The following is a 21,251-nucleotide window of genomic DNA, read 5'->3' as shown; positions in this document are numbered from 1 at the left end:
GCACTGGAAGACTGACATTTGCCTTTTTAACAGATGCCTACTGCAAAGCCAGTCAATCTCCTGGCAATCTCTACCCACTACTGATTGGAAAAGACACAAAGAGCAGCTGCTACGGACATGGCTGTCTATAGCACTACCAAAGAGTGAGAGAAACTCAATTTATATTTAGCTAGATTTCTTTCCACAAAGAAATTCCTATGTTTTGTTTCTAAAGCCACACGCACGTAATTCTTGATCTGGATTCAGGGCAAAATGCCTACTAATAAATACCTTATTTTGTTTTTTATTGATACGTGAATGTGGCAGCGTGAATAAAACTGAAGTTTCTCTTTTCCTCCCCAAAATCTGGTGAACTGTAAAATTAAGTTTGTCTTCAGCTCTGCTTGAAACTGTAGTGTATCAAAATGAGTATGGAGAAATCAGTGGTACAGCATGCTAAGTCAGAAAAGCAGTTATTTTTTGCCTTGTAAAATACTGAAGATAGAAACAGCAAAATGAAATTAGACCTTTTATATAGTGAGAGTAGATTTAGCCTCAAGGAAATAATCTTACACATATTAATGATTAACAAGAGTCTTCTCTGAGAAAGTGTTGGTTTTTTTTTATATGAAGACATTAAAGTAAGCAACCACCTCCACATGTGGAATTACTAGTTTATACAAAATATGAACACACTGTCATTTTTCTCACTTTGACTGTTTAAAACAGAACGAATAAATAAATATCAGCAAGCTTAAACTGGAATCCCATTGGTAAGTTATCATCATCCCTACTTTGCAGATGAGGAACTCAAAGCAGAAGGTTTCTCCAGGAACAGCCTACAATTAACTCAGCAGTAAAAAGGCAGTTGGATGAGAATCAAACCAGGAAGGCGTTCAAATTGTCTTGCCTGAAACAAATCATTTGGTTCCAGCACACTTGACAGCTGTCACACACACACACACACAAAAAAAAATTCAACATCTGGCGGTAGGAGTATTTGCAAGTACTTTCTAGAGCCATCAATAAGAGATTTCCATTTCTTGAAGCTTTTGTACTGCTGTTTACTTGTGTGGCAACTGCATTAGATTGTGCTTTACCTCCCAACATTTCAAACCTTCAAGAGCCACCACTGATGTTCAAAAAATTGAAAGTCAGTGTGAAACAGATTACAAAAGCAAGCGACTATAGCCTTTGAGGGAGTATTTTTCAGGGGAATGCTCTTCATAGGTTGCAAGGGTACGGCAAGAAAAGGGATGAAAAGAGACTGAAAGTCCCTGTTACAGAATACACTTACAGGAGTGTGCTAGTGACACTGCAAATGAAAATGAAAATCACAGCAAAAAGTGACTAACCACTTTATAACCCTCCTTCCTTGGACCAGCCCATATTGCTGGGACATTCTGTTAACAGGAAAAAGTTTACCACATCTATGAAGCATGAAATATTTGACTTGGACCATAATCAGTTTTTATTAAATCTCACTGTCCACACAGCAAATCCTTGAATCAGCAGTGGAACTCGTGATCGATTATACAAAGTGCTTAAGAACAACCAAAAATGGAAACACACGCTCTAATATAACCTGTACTTTTAGTTCAGCCTATCAATAGCAACAAAAAAAGTAGACAATACCCATTCAAACTTCACAAAAAGAAATCTGTGTTCCACCAACAGGGCACAGGCAAAAGCCCAAAGTGATACATTAACTTCCAAATTTACAAACCCACCCACGTCCAGAAGCATATGCTATACTGAAGTTTGACTGGAAACGTAAGCATGTTATCTAAATATCAGCCTAAATCATCTAAACACTGTAGAGTTTTGTAAATCTTTAAAAGCATCTGTTTAAAATTGCATTTGCCAGTTCATCCATCATCCCCTGGAAATCCTCTCCTCTTTCTGCAACGCTGTAACACTTCCCTGTGCAGTCCTGTCATTTTTTTCTGATTAAGCCTGTAATTTAATAATTATTCCTTCTCACAGGTGAAATTAACAAAATGCTGATTGGACAAAAGCACATATTCCTCAATGCTCTCACAAATTCATCGTTTTGACCATCTGTGTCCTTCTCGACTCAGTGCCCAGAAGTCATCTGTCACTAGTAACAGCTCACGTGGTGAACAGAATACGATGGGAAATCCTTTATCCCTTAGCAATGCCTCACAAACTTCAGGACGCTGAAGGGTAAGGCAGCGATCCTCTAGATATATGGAAATAATTCCAAGTGAATACCATCGTCATTTTGACATGAACAAGCACACAGTACTACGTTTTGAATGATGCCTTCCTCACCTCTGTCAGCCCTCACCAACGGGCACTGCACTGACGCGTATGCAAAAATCTATACTCAAGCAAGTAACAGCCCTAAAGAACAAACAGATGGGTCCTGGGCAGCAAGAATTTTATGTTCCCAAACAAAGCTATTATATACTGTACACATTACCCTAGACAGTTTGGCATGAGCCACTTCAGCATGCCAATAGGCTAAACTGAAGTAACGATGATATGACTGACTGAACACAAATCTAGAAATTTGGATTCTATTCCCGGCTCAATCACTGAAAGATCCAGCCAAATGGCAGCTGCTTCTATTGCCTTTTTCAGCTTTCAAACACTCCCTGTAATAATGATCTTGGGCTCAATGGTACAAAGTGGCTTGAGACAAAATTACGCTTTATGGCAGATGCAGGAGTTTCTCTGGTAAGACTTCACCCCAGAATGAGCTCTTCGTTTCGGCTCATCTGAATCTGGATGTGCCCCCAGTTCTGCTGCTATTCATCTACACTGCAGCAGTGTCTCTCTAGCTAAGCTGATTGCTGAGCAACTTTCTCACGGATCTCAGGCACAGTCATTTACCTGCTACACAAGCTGGCAGAAGAGCAGTAATTGCAAGCATCCTAAGGAAACAGCGTTCCATTTAAAATCCGGCCATACCAGTCATCGACTGCACAATACTGTCTGTTTTGTAAAGAGTCAAACAAGAGCCCAAGACCATTCTCAGACCACAGAGGAGAGGTGTCCTGCAGAACCAGCATACCCTGCCTCTCAAAGGAAACTTTGGGAGGCACAAGCCACCAGCAAACTTACCAACAAGACAAATAGAGAATGAAATACTATTGCAAGTTTCAATAGATGTCAAAAATTTCTGGCCCTTTTCAGAAGGCTATGGAAGTAGTAGCTAAACATAAAACGATTTCTTATGATTTTAGGGAATGTCCTCAAATTTAACTATATTGCAATGTAAAATGATCAGCATATACCTACACAGAGCACACCACAACTGTGTTCCAGATCTGGCTGGATTATTCTTTTCATTTTCACTAAGGTAAACTCTTATTCTGTCACGTTGTTCAAGTGGCTTCTGAATATTTTAATACATGAACAGGAATCTCTTGCTTGCATATTCAGCTTTGTGACAAAATGTTGAACAATTGCATAAAATCGCTTTTTTCTGCTGCACTCTGTAGCATACAAAAGCTCACTGCAATCAAAGGGAAGCACTGCACCGAGCACTGTTACATAGTCATTAATCCAATCATTAAGTCAGTGTAGTGAAACTAACTATGTGCATGGTTAGCACAAAAGGGGAAAAAAACCCCCAGACTGATGACTAGGACTGAAAAGGTCAATATGAAACACAATACTGAGAAAGGAATTAAGCACAAGGAATAAAGCACATGCAGAACTCAATGCAGAAAATGCAACACATGAGGAATAAATATTTGCAGGCATTTCAACACTGCTTAAGATGACACTATCTAAGCTACTTAAAAGGATAAAAGAATTGCAAAATAAAACCTTTTTGTTCTGTCACTTCCCTACCCTCCAACTACTAAGAAAAAAAGGTATATTCCTGCCAGGAATAGAATAAATATGCTGCACTGAAACGATGTAATTCCATTTCGTCTGGCTTCTTGCGTTTGAAACTATGTCCTCCCCATGCAACTTCCCTCCTCCAGGTAAACATCCTATCCCCTTTTCCTCTAATTCACAGTAACTTACTCCAACTGTATCACATCTTACAGAATAGAACTTATTTTCCCCTCTTCATAGTTATGCATAATCTGGGATTTCAAAAGGGGAAAACAAATGACCACACGTGTGGGAAGAAGTAGGGAGGAAAAATTTAGACTGTACTTAAGAATAAATAACCCCCTCTACTCTTGCAAACAGCATTAACTTGAGACCTTGATACCCCATCTAATGTTCGTCTATTGCCCATACAGTAAATTAATGCCTTGAAGCTCATACTAATGGAAACATTTTTCATTTAGACGGGCAACTTTCTCATTCATGCATAGCTTATTCTAAGTCTCCGGGTTCATTTAGTTTCCCCCCAGAGCAAATTTATTAAAAGAATTACGCAGACCAACCTGAGCCTCCCTCTGCCAGGTACTTGTCCTTTGCATAGATGACAGAATCCAGCATTGACTCAAAAAGAAGGAAATAACCCTGTTTATGGAAAAGGGAAAGAATTTAGAAATCATTATGCTTCTCATGTAGCCTTTTTAATCAATCTACAGATAGACATTATCAACACAGTTTAATAACTTTATATGCCCATACACCTCAATAAGAGCCAGCACTCAGTGAACTTCTCAACAGCAGCACTGTCACTTCGAAGTTTCAGTTACATGAAGTATCATCTTTAATTTCCCAAACTGCAAGTATCTAGCACCTACTAAACTATAAGCAATAAATATCCAATCCACACCAACAATTACCCGAGAGTCCTACAACATCAAAAGAAATCAAATTCAACTCAATTCAAGTAAAAAGCTGTGTGTATTGCTTTTTTAGTAATAACTCTAAGGTGCCATTAAAAAAAAAACCACCACCAAGAAAATCCTTTCCCACTCAGAACTGCAAGTAACATGGAAATTATCATCAGAGAAACACCAAACGGAATGCATCTTTGCTACTTCACATTTGCAACCTTCTGGTGCCCTGTATCATCTTGGGCAATGCTCACTAAGACAGGTAGAAATAAATCATACACCAAAGACACAGGTTCTCTGGATGTTCTACATCATTTAGCAGCACCTGAACTTAGAAAGATTCTCGGGATAAAAATGGTTAGAACTTGATTTGTTTAGGGTTTTTTGGTGTTGGGATTAATTCTATAGCAGGTTAATCATATGGCTATAGATGTTTAGAATAACTTATTGGAATCTTAATCAAGTCAGCCATTTGCTGAAACAGAAAAAAATTTTCCTTCATTAAGCACTTCTGAGATATAAAACCCAACAGTATTACGTACAATTATCATTTTATATAAACATCCGGTATCTCAACTACTTTTAAGTAAACTGCACATTTCTAAGAGATGCCCTTTGTTTCCCAATTGATTTACTGATTTTACATCCTTCCCATCTTCCAAGTTTGCCTATGATCTTTAGTTTTACTGAATACTATAGCACAGTTCACCCACATACACATTCTTATGACATCAAATCAATTAGGATAAATCATACCTGCATACATTTTGGATTTTCACTTAGCATCCTAATTTTCATTTTGCTTAAAACACGGCCTAGCCATACGGCTGGATTTATACACTGATTGCCAGTTGGTATGAACAAAAACGCAACTGGAAGTCCACACTTTGGACCTGCAGTCCTACAAGCGCACTCAGCAGTAACCAAACAAAGCAAAACTAAGTAGTTTTTTTTTCCTTCATCTTTTATACACCTCCACATTTGTATAATCATATGGATTTAAAAAGTTTATTTTTTTTTGAAGTCACCATGCCACGCTACTGAAGACAGACAGCATTGTATGGGAACTGCCCTGCTAAGACCACCAAGTTTACTTCAAGTTGATGCCGCCTTAGATGTTTATTTTGCCTAAGACTCTTAGAACAAAAAATGCTGCAAGTTCAGAATTGCTGATAAACATCACCATCCACACTGCAGCCTTCAGAACTAAAAACGAAACCAGAAAACCAGAACCTTGAAGCATGACATATTTGTATTCAACAAGAGCACATTTAGAAAATAATGGAAATGCCCTTTTCTCAACCCATTTCTTCTGGTAATAGCACAGCGCTCTACTGGCCACTTCTCTGCCAAATGCTGTCTATTCTTCCACTTTATTGCCTAACTTTTATGAAGTTCTTAGAACAAGGCCCACAATGGTGAATACTGCTTTGCGAGCAGTATGTTTTTCAGTAAGCTTTGCAAAATGGTTGAAAAAGGTCAGGAGCTCCAATTGCATCAGGCAGAGATGATTTTATGCCTACAGCAAGCCCAAAGCCCAGAATGGAACTAGAGTTCTCTTTTTTTAATTCTTATTCTTGCAGTTTTAAAAATAGAATATGTTTAGTCCACAAAAATTTTTTTCAGATGCTTTTAACTGTAAATGAGTAGTTTTCACAGTATTTTAAATGTGACTTCTAGGACGTATCTTAAGACTAGTCACCAGCAAGAGCCAGTAAGTTACAAAGGGACGATTTTACGCACCAGCTCTTCATTTATTTCTTCCTGCCTAAAATGTCCATCACCTACAATGTCTGCCAAACAGCTGGAAGACACACCTTCCCATGAGAAACACAGTGCAGTTCTCACCGTCCTTTCCCTGACCTTTCCACTCTGGCACCATTGGTTCTCCCCCCCCGCCCCCCCGTTCTATCTTCCCCCCCAATTCATTATAGCATTCCTGTAAGTTACATAAACCGTCAACAGTACTGAATCAAGTCATTTATTACTTATACCGAAGCGTTTTGCTCAGCGTGCTCTGCTCATCTGTAGTGTAATTTAGAATGTAATTTCACAGGCTGCTGCCTCACCTATAGGGGTGCCGTCTGGAAAGAGAATTATACCTGACACCTTTTCCCCGTGATGCTCTGGGGCACTCTTGCTTCCACCCCAATAACATTCAGGGGTTTGTTTTTTCTTAAGTGTGTATTAGAATCCTCAAAATTAATTATTGCAGAGAGATCTCTCGGATACAAATCTGTGAGCCGCATATTAATAATTCCATCTTGCTAGTGGCTAAACTAAGACACATAAAAGGTGACACGTTCTCTGTTAAAGAAAAACTGAATATGCAGCACATCTCACGTGTTACGCTGTCACACTGTGCACTTTCTGCTAAAAAGCTGGCCATTTCTTTCTCAAAATGAACATGAAGTTCCTTATTTCTATGTTTGCAAAGCTGAAACACAGAGGTTGTTCTCCAGCTAATAACAAAAACACATGTAAACAGATTTGGACAGGAACAGAAACACAGAGCACTATGGAGTTACTCTGTTCAAGCATTCATCTGTCCTACATCATGTCCAGCCAAGAAGTCAGCTATGAAAAATGCATGAGCCCACTGACAAATCCAAATCCAGAAGAATGTGAATATCGCTACATTTCTTAAATATTCTGTATTTTGTGTAATAGAATTATAAAAGGCTCACAAAATTTTGATGGCTTAATATCCCATGTTGTTGAATTTTCCTCTATTATTTAAATACACCACAGCACTAATACTCATTTTTCATCTTTCAAAGCTACATGAAAGGAAGTTCTCAGTATTCATCATGATATTCTTCATGGACAAAAAGAGATTAAGCTTTTGAAAAGCATCAAAACACAAGAACACTGAATTCTAAAGCATACCTCATCGTGTGGAGAATACTAAAGAAAAACACTTTGTTTAAAATCCAAATTACTTCAGATTAAAAATGCCTCTTGATGTACATCTTCCTTATCCATTCCTAACAAATACCTTACTGAAACTCAGTTTTGCCTTCACTTATTTTCTTCTTTTTGGTGAAAGCCATATTTCAAAAAATGGTATTAGCATATTTACAATAGCAAGAATTAGCAGAATATTTAGTATAGCAGAAAAAACATGTAAGGATAGAATTGAGAAGAAATATTTAACTACTTGAATAAGCGTTGTGTTCCCCCCCATGCCTTCTAGCAAAGATCCATTTTATTATTTCATGTAACATAACTGAACCTGCTCTGGTACTCCAGTAAGGCCCAACGCTATTTAATTAGACGAAAGGCAGCTATTAAATTATTGGCCTAGAGACTGGACTTTTTTTAATCCCTCTCAGTATAAAGAGGTGCATTATTTTCTTAAACTGAAGTTTCTAACTACAAGGTTTCCATTGGCCTAGACTAAAAAAAAAAAAAACAAACCAAAAACACTTACAGAGTACGTAAAACAGATTGGGCAACAGATTCTGATTTAAACCATAAAATGTAATCTTGCATTAACAGATGGACAAAACTGCACCATTTAATTTTGTGAAAAATCAGTTTTTACTCCACAAAATCCCTCCAAAACCTGTGGCACATTTCAATGAGAAGCAGCAGCTACATGTAAACTCTTCTGAATGCTCTGCTGCAGCACCATTTCCCTCACGCTAAGTCAGCCTTCATGCTCATCTCTCATGTATGATTTAATTTTTAAAAAAAGGAAAGAATTCATTACTGACAGAACAAGCACACATCTTTCAAAACCATAGCCTGACTTTGCTATTATGCACACCCTGCTATGTCCTTAAACCAATACGAGTGAAAACACCACATGGGAAGATCTCAAAGGCAGAAAATTGATACCCATTATTGGTGTTGGCCAAAAAAAAAAAAAATCATGCAAAGAAATACAATTCCTTTATAAAAAACATTTTCCTGTAAAGAAATTAAAGCATTCAGCTACTTAGTATGCTCTTTACACAGCATTATTAAAAATACAAAAGAAAAGCTCAATTCTTATGTAAAATTACCCTTCCTAGTCCTTTTCCCTGAATACCTCCCATCCACAGTTGACAGCACTTCAAAATGATCTAACACCCCAAAAAAAAAAAGAAGAAAAAAGATATTAACTACCTGAGCAATGATACAATTGAGGCAAGAGTACTTGGTTTATTTTAATTTGAGTCTCCCAGTTTTCCCTTGTGTACAATTCTATTGTAAACTCAGTATCAGAGAGCACTGCATAAAACAGCCGTTTATGACAATGCACTGTACTCCAACACTGGACTTGAGACAATCATCCCAGACAATTGTCTCTCACAGTAAAACCCCTTACAAAAAATAAATGCAGATATTTTTCAAGAGAATAAAACTCTCAACCTCTAGCTTCATAGTCTTAGCTAGAGAAAGGAAGAAAAAGCACACCAAGAGGAAAAAATCTGCACACAGATGCAGCTGGGTAAGAACATTCCAGAAAAACATTACATACATTTAGTTTCTTTCTGCACTCATCCTTTCAGTAAGAAGCCTATGAAGTTTACAATCACACCACCAAAATCCATGTGCAGTAACACTGCCACCTCTATATGTTTATAGCAAATCTTTTCCTGCCCAGCATTCAGTTTAACCAAAAACTAGCTTCAGCACTTTGCATAGCAGCTCTCATTTCAAACTGTACTGTATGTACAATTACTCTGGTCATAGCAAAACATTGTTTCTTAAAATGTAGTTATCTCTGGAATAACACATAAACGTGATCCTGCCTGAAAGCAAGTCTACTGTGTACACAACTCAAGTACTTTCCCATCGCCTGTACAAACAGTAACATATTCAGGCCAAAATTCTACACTTCTGATGAAGTTTGATCATTTGCAAACCATTTCCAGGTCAGGTCACTAACTGACAAGGGTTTTCATTCATTACACCAAGATGCAAACAAGTCACTGATGTGTGTTGAGCAATTATTTGCATCAGACTGCCACAAGGCAGTGTATAGAAATACTTTGCTTAGAAACATAATTCATTGAAGTCTACAGTTTGATTAAGATGATAAGAGATATGCTTGTAGGTGCCTTATGGTACAATCAGACAACTAAAAAAACACCAAACAACAACATGTTAGAGGCCGGTACCTGTAACCATTAACAATAATTCATAGTTTCACAAATTAAGGCTTTCAAGTTTCACACATTAGAGTTCCAGGCAACCAAGCAGGAAGGTGCGTCAGAAGCTTACAGACATGCTATAGAGCATCAAACGATCTCGGACACGGAAACCTCTACAAAAACAAGGCCAGCAGTGAGATCTTATATAAAATTCATCCCTTCTTACATTCAAATAACCTTTCCCTGAGAACTGGACAACTTTCCTTACAGAATCAGTTTGGTTAGCAGAACAAGCTGTTACTCGGCCATTCTTGTGTTCTTTCTTACGGCAACGCGGTTTATTGGGTGAAGTGGCTCTTCAGCCCACTTGCTCTCCCTCGTGCTCCTGGTTCACAGCACACAAGAAGTCCTTGTGTCAGGCTGCATACTTCACAATGTTTTGCTAAAAGGAATGCATAGCTGTCTTCAGAGTGAAAGGGTCTAAATAGATGGCTTTACCTGGGTCTTCAGTAGTCCCAAAGGCCCTCAACCTTCAGCAATCTGTCTCTGGACACCAACAGAACAGCTCACAGCTCATCACACCTTCCAGAGAATTTCTCAATGGTTTACACCCTGGTTTTAGTTGAGCACAACCACACAGATGCTCTGCTTATCATCTGATTTTAATGATATCAAACACACTTCAGGTGTCACAAACAATGCATTTAGTCTTTATATTAAAAGCAAGATCACTGCTCATTTCTTTTGTGGCCTTAAATAAAGCCACTGAAGAGATAATTGCTCATCATTCAGCCTCTAAACCTGGAACATGATAAAACTATAGCTGATGATTTTAAAAATGAAAAATATTATTTTGGAAGATGTCAAATACATATTTGAAATATAATTTGTCTACATATATATATATACACACACACACCCCCTCCTTACCCACTGTGTAATATTTAAGACGCTTCTCCCATTTTTCCATATTTTAAGGCAAATTCAAAAATGAAAGAGAAGCAGGAACAGCAAGCAGTTTGCGGAAGTCATAGGCCGCTCGCACAACTAAAAGAATGCTCATTCCAACCTCTGAGATTCTGCAATTCTGTGATTACATTGGAGATGCTCATAATGCAACTCTACCTTTTACAGTGCACTGTTCTTTGTGCCATCTTTTCAGAAAACCCGTTCTAGGAACATTCCTGGGGGATGCAGTATTTTTCCTCTCTGTTGCCTCCAGTCTGTTGCTTCCCACTTGTTTGTAATTTTCTGATGCTCAAGACACAGCTCTAAAAAAAGCTTATAGTGTACTAGTCTTAAGCACTGTTCTGTACCAAGCAAAACAAAGCTATGGCTCCACAAAAGGGTTTGATGTTTACTAGTCTAAAAGGAGTTTGTTTACTAAACAGAACAGCAACTTTTCATATTTTTGTTGCGAAGAAAAAACACTGTTCCTGTTAGAATTTTCCTGCTAGTCCATACAGATTCTCTAAAAGAGCTGACAACTGACATCTTTAATACACCTTTTTGCTCTCACACTTGACATTTCCAACATTTTCAAGCACCTACATTCACATATTAACAAAAGATTTCACACTGGTCAGTATCATGTAGGGAAGAAAAAGAAAAAGCAAATTCACACAAGAAAGCCAGACAAAGAGGAATCTTCATTTGCATCTAGGCAACATAATGATCTTTTCTGGACAGTGTTGGAACAGGGCGTACGCTGTCCAGCTATCAATCTTACTTCCACGGCATTGTCCTCTTTATCTCTGTACTGCAGCAACCTATAAAAATGCTAACATTCCTAAATGTTTAGAATACCTAATTAAGTGAAATGCACATGGCTATATAATTATGACATTAAAAGGTAAATTAGCACATAAATAGGAAACATGGAACTTCCAATACTTCATTTCTTACAAGAGCTGCTTTTCAAAATCCTTTACTTCACCTTAGAGGCACTGATTTACAACATGACTTAAGATTTCAAGTGCCCAAGATGCTTTTAAAAGCAAATCTTGGGATCCAGATTGAGAAATGTGATTTTGGGAACATTATTCTTGGTGCACACACTAGGCAACTGATCAGAAGTTTCCCTGAAAGAACTATAATTACATTTCTAGTGAAGTCACTACACTGTCAGAAATCACCAACCATAACACACTATTTTTAAACCACCAGTGTAAGCCAACAGCTTAAACCTTCCTTGAAACTAATGACCTCAACAATAAATTAAGCTCGTGCTTCAAATAATCATTATAGCACTGGAGGAAAAACGTTTGCAGATTTCCAGCTCACTGAAATATGTAAAATTAAAAAAACCTCACAGAAAAACCAAAACAATTTATTTCCACCTTTACATGGAAACCAGATACATATGGATCCATAGTGAATGTGTGACCTCTCTCCCAAAGGCCCTTGTATATAGTTGAATAGCCACAGTTTGTTAAAAAAAAAAACAAACAACAAAACCACCACAAAAAAACCTCCAAAATCCCAAACATATAACTTTGGATATTAGTTTTCATTATTGATCTTAAATTTGAAGGACAAAATAATTTTTCTTTAAGTTCAAAGAGTGGGAACTAGCATGAAGAAAATCTGTGTTTTCAAGTGCTTTTTGAAGGTCTATGACATGAGGAGACTGAATAGAAGTCCACAAAAAAGGTCACAAGGGGCATTTCCTACCACATTAATGATAGGGAAGAGACTCGGTCGCTGTGAAGCACAGCTTGGCACTGGGTCTTGTCACACAGATTTCTTTACTAGGATCAACGACAAGCAGCAAGCACAACTGTGTAGCAGTCATCAGCCAGCACGTGAACGCAAGGTAACAGGCAGACAGCTGAAATCCAATGGATTCCAGGAAATGGCTCATTTACACACTGCATTTCCTGTTGGCCATCATCTTTATTATGTACTTTTAAAATCAGTCATTTTATTCTTGTACTAAAAAACTGCAAGGAATAACAATGCTGTTTTCAAGCTCTCTGTGTATTTGCAGACTTCCCAGTGTGGAGGCTCCTCACCTCCTTATCGCCTTTCCTGCACAGACAGGATAGTCTTTAGCTCACCAGAACGACCTACCTAGATGACTAATAAAATACTCCACTACTTTCACCTGAGCAGCTACACTAGTATTATGGAGGAATGGTTTGCATACTAACTATGTAACAGAAACTTACTGCTGTACCCAAACCAGCTCAATCGTACTTAGAGAACCTTGACTTGAAAGAGCGTGAACAAGAGGGATCGGGAATTGTATCCAAGTACCACATAATCAGGACTGTCACCCCACTCCATCCCAACTTGCCAAAGACACTGTTGTCAGCATGACAGATTTTTTGCTAAAAAACCAGCATCGCTTAAAGAATAATTTTTCAAGTGAAATAAACCAACACATTTTTTCCTGAAAATAACTGTCTTGAAGAACTATTCATGCACCTTACCATCCATTCAGATACAATTACATCCACTTTTTCCAAAGGCAGATCTACTTCTTCGATTCTTCCTTTGACTAACGTAATGATATTTTCAAGTTTATTTGATCTGCAAGTCACAACATAAACAAATTAGTTTATATTTCCAATTTATGCTGTCAAGAGAGATATACTGATGTCTGTATTTTGCATTTCTTCCCCCAATTTTTAACTAATGACGAAAGCACTAAAATGTAATATCCCTCTTCTCAGTGACCAAAAATTGCAGCAGATTAAGTGCCAGGCAAAGATGGCAGAGTGTAGATCTGTATACCTCCTATGTGCTGTGCATGCAAATGTGCAAGCCTCAGAAACCAGGAAAATAGAGAAGAGTACAATTAAAAATTACACTCCTTTTTACTTAGAGTTGCTTATTTCCAGTTCTCCTTCTTTGACCCCTGTAGCATAAGTCTGTAAGTGATTAGAGCCTACTCATCACAGTAGGATAGCAATGGAAATTAACTTCCTTACAACGCTGTTTTGCACGACTTGGGATTTTTTATTTAACAAAACTGTCTGCAAAGTCACTGAGAACAAACATTCCCTCTAGATCAGTATTACAGTTATTCCACAACAAAGCCATCCTCCCCACTGTGATTGTGGCCAAAATCATCTGCAATGTTTATTAACTGCTGTAATTGGGTATTGCCTCATGTGAAAGTAACAGTACAGTCATCCTGTATAAGGAGGAAGGTACTGTGACGTGACTACAGTTTTTGAAACAAAAACTGCACAACAATGAAATTACTAAATACATAAATGCTTGAAATTTAGTATTTTTCTTCTTGGCAAACCGTATTAGTCTTTCTTGCACATACCATTATGATGATAGCTATTCTTTTAGAGGGCAGAAAAGTATTCCCACCAAAGAAATTTATCTTTCCACTGCAGTTCTTATCTCTGCCCCTTCCCTCCCTATCCTGATATCTTACTCTTACATTCTGTCTGGCTTTGAATGCAGACCAGCAATCACATTAAAAATTCAATCTAAAAGACAATGGGAGAATGATCAGAATGAAGGGAGGGAAAGGAAAGGGTCAAAGGGCTACTTGAACATGTGGGCTGTTGGAAAGATCAATTAAATACTCTACATGTGACAGTCTTCTGTTAGAAGAGTAGCAGTTCATTACTAATATCATATTTAATGCTGTATACAGAAGCAAAACCAGACGTTCAAAGTGAGAAATCAAATGCTAAAGAGCCATCACCCACAACAATATTTTAAGAAGGACAAAAAGAGACCTAAGGATAACTTCCTAAATGACCATTCACAAGGACATGATTTAAAACAAGAGAGGAAAAAAACCAATTCATTACATTCTTGTTTCCAGTTGTAAGGTATAAAAGACCCCAAACAAACCAATGCAGTTTACACATTGTAGGAAATACTGCCAAGATGCTATTTAGGAAGTATACTTCAACTTTCTATTCTAGCATAACAGCGATGAACGACAAAAATCAAGTCGTTCACTGCACTAGAAATTTTACGGGCAGCTATTCACAGTAAGAAAAGCAGAAGACAAGCATTTAGTTAAAAATAAGTTTATGATGTAACCTTGGGAAAAATCATGCCACTCAGGCCACTTATTCCAGTTTACTTACTTAGATGGGTTGCATTGTTTCTATTAATTAGCATGCTAGAAATGAACCTAAACTTGGGGAGGGCCTAAAGCTCCTGAGGACATACTGGAATCACAGGTGGAAGCACGCTGCAGCAGCCACTTTTAAGCTACACAGAATTGTTTAGTATTCTATTAAATATTTGTTACTCCATTACAAGTTTGTCAGCTTTAGTCTTTTAGGAAAAGTACGTTTAACAAGACAAATATAAATTGTTTTGATGTGAACTGAAGACTTTAATGTGAATGGAAGCTTTTATTGCAGAAGGTATCTATAAATGCGTAGCCTTACTGATGGTTCACTGTGTACTTCAAGTGGCAATTCATCACTCTTTAAGAGTTTAAGAGTTTTGATTTGTTGTTTTTATTAAAAGCCTGCCTTTCCTCTCACCAAGAGTAAAACGCGTTGGCTGATACTTCTGTCCTCCTCTAAGTATAAATAACACATAAAGGACTTTTCGTGCACTTGTTGAAATATATGAACAATCCTAAGCTCGTCATCCAGTACACTACAAATAGAACACTATTTCACATTTGTAACCATTCTGAAGATGTCAAGGATTGCTAGGAAAAGTTCTCTTTCGAGAATGCCGTAAAAGCATTTTAGCTGAAGTTGCACCTAATGCTTAACACGGTACTTTCCTTAAACAGACATTTATTTCATAGAACAGTTTTACAGCATCCAAGTGTGCACTGTTGCATCTCCAATGTCTGTAGACATCCTCATTTCTGCATGACTTAAGCTTGCATAAAACCTTTCACTCCCCAATTCCTCATTATCTACCTGGACTTCCTTTTCCATAGTTGCCCTTACCAAAAAAAACCCCACAAATATACAAAGAAAACAAAAAAGGCTACACAACTCACCTATGAACAGTACACATTTACACCTACATTTCTCCTACCTCATGCTAGGAAATCTTTAAGTCTTCAAATACCATCGCTTCGTTTTTACATATACTCACAGTCTCCCTTAATACCCTCTATAAGTGAATAAGTGAAATGTGGAGTGGATAAATGAACCATTAGACAGGTGAAAAGCTGTTCAGACCACGAGGTTCAAGTCTAACTGGTAGCTGGCTACCAGAAGTGTCCCTGAGGGTTCAATGCTAGTTCTGATACTAATTAACACCTTTATTAGTGACCTAATGGGACAGAATGCACCCTCAGCAAGTGTGTGGATAACGCTGAATTAGGGGGGAGCAGCTGATATGCCAGAGGGTAGGGGTGCTATTTATATGTACCTCAGGCTGTAGATATAGGCTGACAGGAACCTCAGAGATCCAAAGGCGAAGACCTGCACCTTGCCTGGAATAACCCCATGAAACAGTACAGACTGGTTCCTGCTGGTTAGAAATCAACTCTGCTTGCTGTTCTCCACCCTGCCCTGATGAGGGGCCTGGTGAACAAGTTGAACATAAGTCAGCAGTGTGCCCTTGGAGCTGAAGCGGCCAGCTGCCTTCTGTGTCGTATATACAAGAGGGTAGCAGCAGGTCAAGGAAAGAGAACTTTCCCCTCTATTTGGCACTTGCAAAACTGCATCTGGAGTAGCGTCCTGTTGTGGGCTCCCCAGTACAGGACAGACATTGACATACCAGAGCACTCCAGTGAAGGGGCCATCAAGACAATGAGTGGCTGGAGCACACAACATACAGGGAGAAGCTGGCAGAACCTGGCTTGTTCGGCCTTAAGAAGGGATGGTTAAGAGATGGGTTTCTGTGTCTGCCTCTGTCTAGCAGAAGGGCAAAGAGAAGACAGAGCCAAGACCACCTCTTGTATCACAGGGACGAGACAACAGGCAACAGACAGCAACAGAAACAACGGAAGCTACAATCTGGTATTTCCAAAGCAAGAGTAAGGCTAGTCAAGCAAGACAGATTTTCCAGAGCAGCTCAGACAGAAATGGCAAGGTTCAGAACTTGACTAGCCAAGGCCTGAACTGCCTATTGCAGCTGAGCCTGCTCCGACAGAGGAGGACTGGAGCAGATGCACTCCCCATACTCCCTGGGGTCCCTTCCACCCTGCACTCTTCTATGACAGCTTACATGGCATGCAACTTCTTCGTAGTTCTCCTGGAAACAACTGTTCTCAGTGACTCTGCAGACTGTGTGCATGCTCTGATAAAGGAATTGGTTTTGGTTGGTTTTTTGTTTGGGTTTTTTTTTTTTTTTTTTTTGATTCATTCTGTTCGTTTTCCTCCCAGCCCCTCCCTGCCCAAAACAAGAGAAAATATTATAGTGTGATGGTAATCACTTTCCACTAGCATGAAAACCAGAGGTCAGTGGGTTTCTAAAGGAACAAAACACAGGGTAATAGACATTTACTATTCTAACAGACTCCCTTAAATATACCAACTTACAGAGAACCTCACCAGAGAAAGGTTTTCCACAAGTTAAAACTGAAACACCATATAATTATAAAATCTATTTGCCAAACAAAGCTACATGTCTCCCTTTTATATGCTAAAATTGGTATAAATCAACTAATGCATGACAAGCTTTTGTTTAAAAAATCACAGTTCCAGTATGATCTGAAATATATACACATTTAGATGAAGTGAGTAAAAGTTGCTTTATTTTCAACAACATAGAAAATTAAAATTTTCTAAAAAAGTAAAATGTACGTTTATATAGTTCTAATTTCTATACTTCTATAAAAGTAATGTTCTGTAACACAAAACTGAATTATAGAAATTCTATCATTGTTTAAAATTCCTGTACAGAACTAGAATATTAAATAACTATATATACACACACACACACACACTTAAACAACTTTTACTGGGTTTATCTAAATCAGAACTGATCTTTAACTCAAGGTAGTGCAGTCAGGAAAAGTTTCACACATCTTATTGGAACACGTCTTAAGTCTAATGTTTGTCGTCTGAAAGCTTACAATTTTATCAGTAGCAACACTTAAAGCGTAGGAATGGAAAATGGAGCGGCAGCAGTCAGCTGGAGCCTCTGCAGCAAGGCAGCACTAGCCCGAGGCTAACACCAAGAGGAAGGTCTGGGAAACATCCTGCCTTCACTACAGCCCTGTTCTAATTGCCCCTACCGGAGGAGCAAACAACTTCACTGCATATCAGTGTTAATTCTTAGGGCAAAGAAGGACTTCAATAAAACACATACTGAGTGATATGTGATCATTAACTAGTACCAGCATTTTAATAAATTTTACAGCCACATTTACCATACTTTTCTTGGAACTTTTCCTACCTAATGATGTCCATGGCCTGATAGATGATTTCAGATTGGTCAACTCCAATCACTTTCTTCGCGCCTGCTTTGGCAGCAAACATGGAGAGTATTCCAGTTCCACAGCCAACATCCAAAACCACCTGAAATGAATAAATGGAGGTAAAACCAAACACCTTATTTCACTTGTTATGATTTGTCTATTCATCTTTCTACATCAGTGAGATACCATATTCTAACAGAGGGAACAAACTGTAGCATCAAGTCTTACTATTACATTCAGAGATATCCAAGTCAAACTGCAGTTCTAACTCCACACCCTCTACTACCTTTCACGGACAGACAACGAAGCAGACTAGTTCTCACTGCAGATTAAATCAGTCACATGAGAGTAACACAAGCAATTATTTGGCCAACAAATCAAAAGTTACATAAACAGGAGAAACAGGAAAACATAGCCTGAGCAATTTTAATCAGGGAATCCCTTACAGTTTAGCACTGGCACCGAAAAAACATACTCTAACTGCAGCTTCTCCTTAAAAGTCTGTTGTGAAACTTTATTTAGGAATCCTCTGCTAGAAACGGCCACAGTGCCTCAAAACAGCTATGGCTCAAATCTCAAAACAGTAACTGGCACAGTTTTAACACCTGGAAGTATTTTTTGTCTAACACTATTTATAATCAAAAACAGACCCAAAAAAATCCAGAAAGCTGGGAGCCCTAAGTTTTCATGAAAGAAGAATAAACTCTATCACTACCCTTAGAAAAAATACACTCAACATAGCAACATGACTCATGCAAATGCTTGGTTTTGGCATCTCACATATTAGCTACTGTCGGAAGACTGAAAAGTTTAAAAATGTGAAGCAACTAAGATAATAGTACCAAATATACTAATAAGTAGAGTTGAGCTGCCAGCAGGGTTGAACTTCATAAAGCAAACACTTTACCAAGTAGCATTGCTCAGGCCTCAGTATCATAATAGTATATTTAACTGCTGGAAACTTCTTAACAGCTCATAAATTAACACTTTCAATCTTGAATGTGTTACAGTAGGTATTTAAGCTATGAGTTTCACATTTGATGTTTTCACAGAAACACAGAAATTTTGAGGTTGAAAGGGACCTCTGGAGATCACTTAGTCCACCCCCCTGCTCAAAGCAGGGTCAACTAAAGCCAAGTGGCTCAGGACCACGTCCAAACAGCTTCTAAATATCTCCAAGGATGGACACTCCACAACCTCTCTGCGCAACCCGTGCCACTGTTCAGTTGCCTTCTCACTAAAATAGCCTTGCCTGGTCTTTAAAGGCAACCGCCTGGAGTCCAACCTGTGCCCCTTGCTTTGTGTCCTGCCCCTAAGCACCACTGAGAAGAGTCTGGCTCCACCTCCCTTCCTCTCCACCACCACCAGGCATTGATACACACCGATAAGATCTTCCCCTGAGCCTTCTCTTCTCCAGATAGAACAACCCCAGCTTTCAGCCTCTCCCTGTAACACAGATGCTCCAGTCCTTTCATCATCTTTGCGGTCTTGCCCTGGTCGCACTCCAGTACGACCATCTCGCTCTTGCACTGGGGAACCCAGCACCGGGCACAAAGCTCCAGAAGTCACCTCCCTGGGCTACAAGAGAAGGTGCCTCCCTCTTGACCGGCCGGTGACAGGCCTTCTTCCTAATGCAGCCCAGGGGGCTGGTTGGCTGCCTTTGCCACAAGGGGGGGTGTTGCTGCCTCATGCTCAACTTGGTGTTAAACCAGGACCCCCAAATTCTTTCCTGCAAAGGTGCTTTCCAGCCAGCAGGCCCCCAGCCTCTGTTGACGCGTGGGGTTATTCTTCCCTCCCCGCTGCAGGATTTTGCATCGCCCTTTTATTGCCCTGAGCCTTCTGCCCCATTTCTCCAGCCTACAGAAGCCCTTCTGAACGGCAGCACAACCAGGTGGCCTTTCAAGCAATCCTCCCAGTTTTGCATCATCTGCATATTTGCCAAGGGTGCATTCTGTTGCATTGGCCAGATCGTCAGCGGTCTTATTGTTAGATTTCTACTTAATATAGTTGAGCTTTACTGATGGTGTAAAAAATTCTAAGCACTAAACCCAAAAACGTTCTGAAATCTGAAAAATCAAAAAAGTTTCCTGAACACTATGTACAGTCACTCATATCATGCATAGCATTTAAGCATTAACACAATCAGAACTGTCAAGACAGACTTCCTCTCCCATACAAGAGACCGAAACAAGAGTAAGCAGAACTTACTAAAACACTTCTAAAATAACAAGAACTTTGAGATAGAATTACTAGTCATAAAACTGATTTATTAGAAAGGAAAACTAACATTTCACTGTCTCTCCTTTGCACAGCATCCAGTGTTGTAAAAGCTGTCCTCACAGCTTTCTCGACATTAATTTTTTTTCCAAAGGCGGCATCAAATCACTCACTTATCAATTCCACACTTGAAATTACAACCCCATTTTACAAGGAATTAATGAACTCTACTGACAAACTTTCTAGCTTATGAGCTATTGAGCATGCCTGCTTTGGCACGACAAAACCTTGCATGCGCACTTTTAAATTTCAGCTGACAAACAGTATCAAAGTAAATACTTGAATGCTCTGCACATTAGGTCCTCTTGCCTTCCCTTACCTACAATTCTATACATTCTGATGCTGGCTACAGAACAACAATTCTGAAGCCAGCACAAATAAAAATAACCATTTCTCCTTCACAGCACAGGGTAAGTGAGCTTCTGCTGTGGTGTACTGGGAAGCAATGACTGAAGAGTTGACTGCCACCTGTCTTGACAGAGCCATTTACAATCTGGAATCAGACTGAAAAACATTAGGATGATGAATTTTTTACAGCATCTTCTGTGGAGGCTGGCCATGGAAGTCGCAGAGTTACTCGTTCCACTTGCAACTGTTTGCAGCTATGTTCCAACAGGAGTCAATTCTCAACTCGTTCACAAGTTACATAGGAGTGTGTAATGGCTACAGAAATCCCTAGGCTGGAGTCTTCTGGAGACAGGAATAGAAAGTAAAAATCAATGTTCCTGCAGCTGCTGACATCTCACACCCCCTAACATCATCCATTCTAACACTTTACCCATGGTAGTTAACAAAATTGCTGAGCTGTGAAAGCTGGAAGTCAGAGCCAAAAATAAACCCCTGTGAAGAATGATCTTCATGTACAGT

The 21,251-nt window shown here is 38.9% G+C and overlaps 1 protein-coding gene across 2 annotated transcripts in view; it reads right to left on the bottom strand.

The window, feature by feature from the left end:
- PRMT3 (protein arginine methyltransferase 3) overlaps nt 1–21,251 on the bottom strand; it is a 63,574-nt gene that overhangs the window by 26,957 nt on the left and 15,366 nt on the right. For both annotated transcript variants that reach the window (XM_086472117.1, XM_086472116.1), the window contains 3 exons: nt 18,086–18,207; nt 13,219–13,318; nt 4,356–4,434 (listed from right to left, as the gene is read on the bottom strand). In XM_086472117.1, the coding sequence (XP_086328243.1) occupies nt 4,356–4,434; nt 13,219–13,318; nt 18,086–18,207 (301 nt within the window). The remainder of the gene's footprint in view (nt 1–4,355; nt 4,435–13,218; nt 13,319–18,085; nt 18,208–21,251) is intronic.

This window comes from Leptosomus discolor, chromosome 12 (assembly GCF_034619465.1).
Source record: "Leptosomus discolor isolate bLepDis1 chromosome 12, bLepDis1.hap2, whole genome shotgun sequence".
NCBI lineage: Eukaryota > Metazoa > Chordata > Aves > Leptosomiformes > Leptosomidae > Leptosomus > Leptosomus discolor.
Note: the sequence above shows the minus strand (reverse complement) of the source record. Positions and strands in the feature narration are given on the sequence as shown.